Here is a 3,297-nt window from a genome sequence, read left to right on the forward strand (position 1 = left end):
CTGCCCCGGGACTCGCAGCCCACGCTCTGCCCCGGGACTCGCAGCCCACGAGCTGCTCGCGGTGTTCAGGGGCTCACGGGGCACGCTTGTGTGGATCCCGGAGCGCGTGGGCCCCGCTGGACTCATCCCAGCGCCGGCTCCAATTCAACCCGCTCGCTCCAACCGGGCCCATTTGTTCCAGTACGGCCCGCTCACTCCGCAACTCCACTCTCCAGGGGGCAGAAAGGGAAAACCACAACAAGAACAGAAAGAAAGTGGGAAAATTGATAAAGGGGCTGGTGAGCAGAGTAGCTCTGACCAGACTGTCCTACTCTGCCGCAGTTACTTCTCTGTTATTGCTGCACTGAGATATTAGTAACCCAAAATGATCATATATAGTATTTACCATGAACATTATTGATCCTAAGAACTATGTGTCCTGTCGCGTATCCCGTTATTAAACACGAAAGTACTATCATATGGTAGTTACCGCAGATCCTGTAGTTTACATTCTGGGTTCGTCAGAAATGCAGAAAAAGTTTTTACTCCTGAATCCCGCAGTTTGTTGTAACTCAGGTTCAGGACCTTCAGAGACGTGTTTACGTTGAGAGCAGAAGAAAGGTCCGAGGCACAAGAATCTGTGAGATCAGCCACAGTCAACCTGGATAGCAGAAAGAGATAAGAGAGTGAGAGAGAGAGAGAGAACAGGAATCAGTGAAGGGGCAGTATTTACTTCCGGTGATAATTGTATCAATAACGAGCAGCGACAAATGTCTGATTGTTGTGTTTGCAACACAACCTCAAAGATTCTTACTCACTGCAGATCTTGTATTTTACACTCTGGGTGCCTCAGGGCAACAGACAAATGTTTGACTCCAACATCTCCCACTTTGTTAATACTCATGTTCAGCTGTGTCAGTGATCGGTTCAGACAAAGAGCAGAGGCAAGATCCACGGCACAAGATTCAGTGAGAGCAACAGATTTCAACCTGGTGATCGGCGAATTGGAAAAAGTAGGAGAAATAGGGGGGAGTCATTAGCAGTGATAAAAATACAGTGTCTGTTAGAGAAGTGCTGATATTTTAATATACAGTCCTTAATTATGCCAATAACAATTTTTCACAATATATTCGATGGTGGGTGGCTGGTTATTCCGAACAGAATTTCACATGACCTGGGCACTTACTCCAGTTTCTGTATTTTACAGTCGCAATTCTTCAAAGCTGAAGCCAGTAATTTCACTCCTGAATCTCCTAGTTCATTATTGCTTAACCTAAACACAGGAAGACAAAGCGAGGAAGAAAGTTCATTTCAGTTAACACATACATTCACTGCCGCAGATATAGGAAAATAAAGAAAACATTCACTCTTCAACTTTTTGGTCATATCATTGTATTTAATGAAGTATTGATCGAGGAAAGCTCTGAATGTTATTTCATTTAGTTTTATGTCATGCTGAAGAGAATTTAGTGTTAACTTTAGTGTTATGTTGTGCTGAAGAGAATTTAGTTTTAGTTTTAGTTTTATGTCCTGCTGAAGAGAGTTACCCTTTTGTAATCCCAGTGACAAGATTTATTACGGTTATGGACATTTCCATAATTCCTGTCGCGAATTAGCAGCCTCCAAAACAAATGACAAAACAGTGCTTTCTTTCACTTAGAATGCTGTGCATTTTATCAAACCATAAAGTAATTCAGGAAGTTATATTGTGGACTCCTGTTGGGAGCAAAATACACAGCACAAGACAGTGAAACGAGAGTTTGTTTAGTCAGGTTTCATTTCTTAATAGTGCCTGCACTGTCAGTTTATAGTGAGTGAGCATCTCTCACTGGATTTCCTGCTGAAGTACTTCGACATTGAATAAGATACCCCTTGTTTTGATTGGAATCTTTATGAGTTCCCTTTCTCTGACCTTGCCCTTGGTGTCTCCTTGCACCTAAGAGGTTGGCTACAGCCATCTGAAAGCTAATTCCTATGGTTAATCCAGTGGCAGGACAGAGCTGAAGTCTCCCACAACTCGCTCACACAACTGAACTTAAAGATCGAAAGGAAAGCTTCTGTTTTGGCCCTTTGTTTACGACGAACTTCCAGCAGCCGCCAATCTGTCTCGGCATTAATGTACCCTGTACCCTCGCTTAAAAAGCTGGAAACCTGACACAAACACCTGGAAGGGTTGGAGAAACTCAACAGATCTGGCAGCATCTGTGGAGAGAGAGAGAAAAACAGAGTTAGAGCTTTGAGTCTGGTATTACTCCTCTTTGCTTCGGAAGAAGAGTTATTCTGGACTCATGCCAATTCTGTTTTTCTCTCTCTCTCCATGGCTGCCTCCAGGTCTGCTGAGTTTCTCCAACGCTCCCAGGTGTTAGTTTCAGGTTTCATTCTCCAATACTGGCTGTACATCTGTTCACCGTGCATCTATTAAAATAGTTACGGCTGGGCCGTAAAGTAATCTGGGAGATGCTGATCTTGTTTGCAATAGAGTGAGGATCTTTAATGAAATCCCGAGGATAGGCCTGGCTTATATTTTTGAAATTGTAAAATCATCTCCTTAAATGAATTCCTCTTCCATCCTTACTTTTCACCAGTGAAAGGAGCACAAGGGATTACGTTGTCAGTAAAACAGACTTTCTCACCCTTCACCTAATCCACCACTCAAAGTTCCTTCAACTCATCCCATGGACCAGTGAAGAAGATGCACTTTATTCTATTTATTTTCCCATCCGTACACATGCTCCCGCTGGGCTCGTATTTTCCATAAACTCCACGTTGCCTTCTCTCGATCCTATCTCCCTTGTCGAGCTGACCAATCTCCCTCCCTTGCTCCCATGTTACCTGTTCCTGATAACGGTTCTTTCTACTCAGGTATGGAGTCCTGTCTATCAACGGTGCTTCAAATACATCCTTCCTTCCTTAATAAGGCACCGTTGATAGACTCTTATCCCTGATTCCATTGCCCTGACTCCATTTCTGACCCAAAACCCTGATGTCACCTCCCAAAACAGTGCCCATGTTTTCAGGAAATCCATTTTTTATTGCCTTTAATCATCCAACAAACAGGACTCTTGTCAGAAATAGAAATGACATTCCCTATGGCTGTGACATACTACTTGCCCTTTCCAAACTGCTTGTCTGCAGCAATAAACACAGTTGCACTCCATTGGTGCATCTCCAACACCTCTGTTCTTGGGAGCCTATAACCCGATGGTCTCAATGTGGACTTTACCAGTTTCAAAATCTCCCCACCCCCTGCCTCATCCCATGACCAACCCTCCCTCTCATCCCCACCTCCTTGACCTGTCCGTCTTCTCTCCCACCTAT

At 44.0% G+C, this 3,297-nt stretch overlaps 1 protein-coding gene across 1 annotated transcript in view; it reads right to left on the minus strand.

The window, feature by feature from the left end:
- Nucleotides 1–3,297, minus strand: part of LOC109924837 (NACHT, LRR and PYD domains-containing protein 3-like) — a 24,112-nt gene that overhangs the window by 5,116 nt on the left and 15,699 nt on the right. The window contains exons 6-8 of the mRNA XM_048620846.1: nucleotides 1,166–1,252; nucleotides 798–968; nucleotides 470–640 (exon numbers count right to left, since the gene is read on the minus strand). Of these exons, the coding sequence (XP_048476803.1) occupies nucleotides 470–640; nucleotides 798–968; nucleotides 1,166–1,252 (429 nt within the window). The remainder of the gene's footprint in view (nucleotides 1–469; nucleotides 641–797; nucleotides 969–1,165; nucleotides 1,253–3,297) is intronic.

The sequence above is a fragment of the Rhincodon typus genome, chromosome 48, assembly GCF_021869965.1.
Source record: "Rhincodon typus isolate 14 chromosome 48, sRhiTyp1.1, whole genome shotgun sequence".
In the NCBI taxonomy this organism is placed as follows: domain Eukaryota; kingdom Metazoa; phylum Chordata; class Chondrichthyes; order Orectolobiformes; family Rhincodontidae; genus Rhincodon; species Rhincodon typus.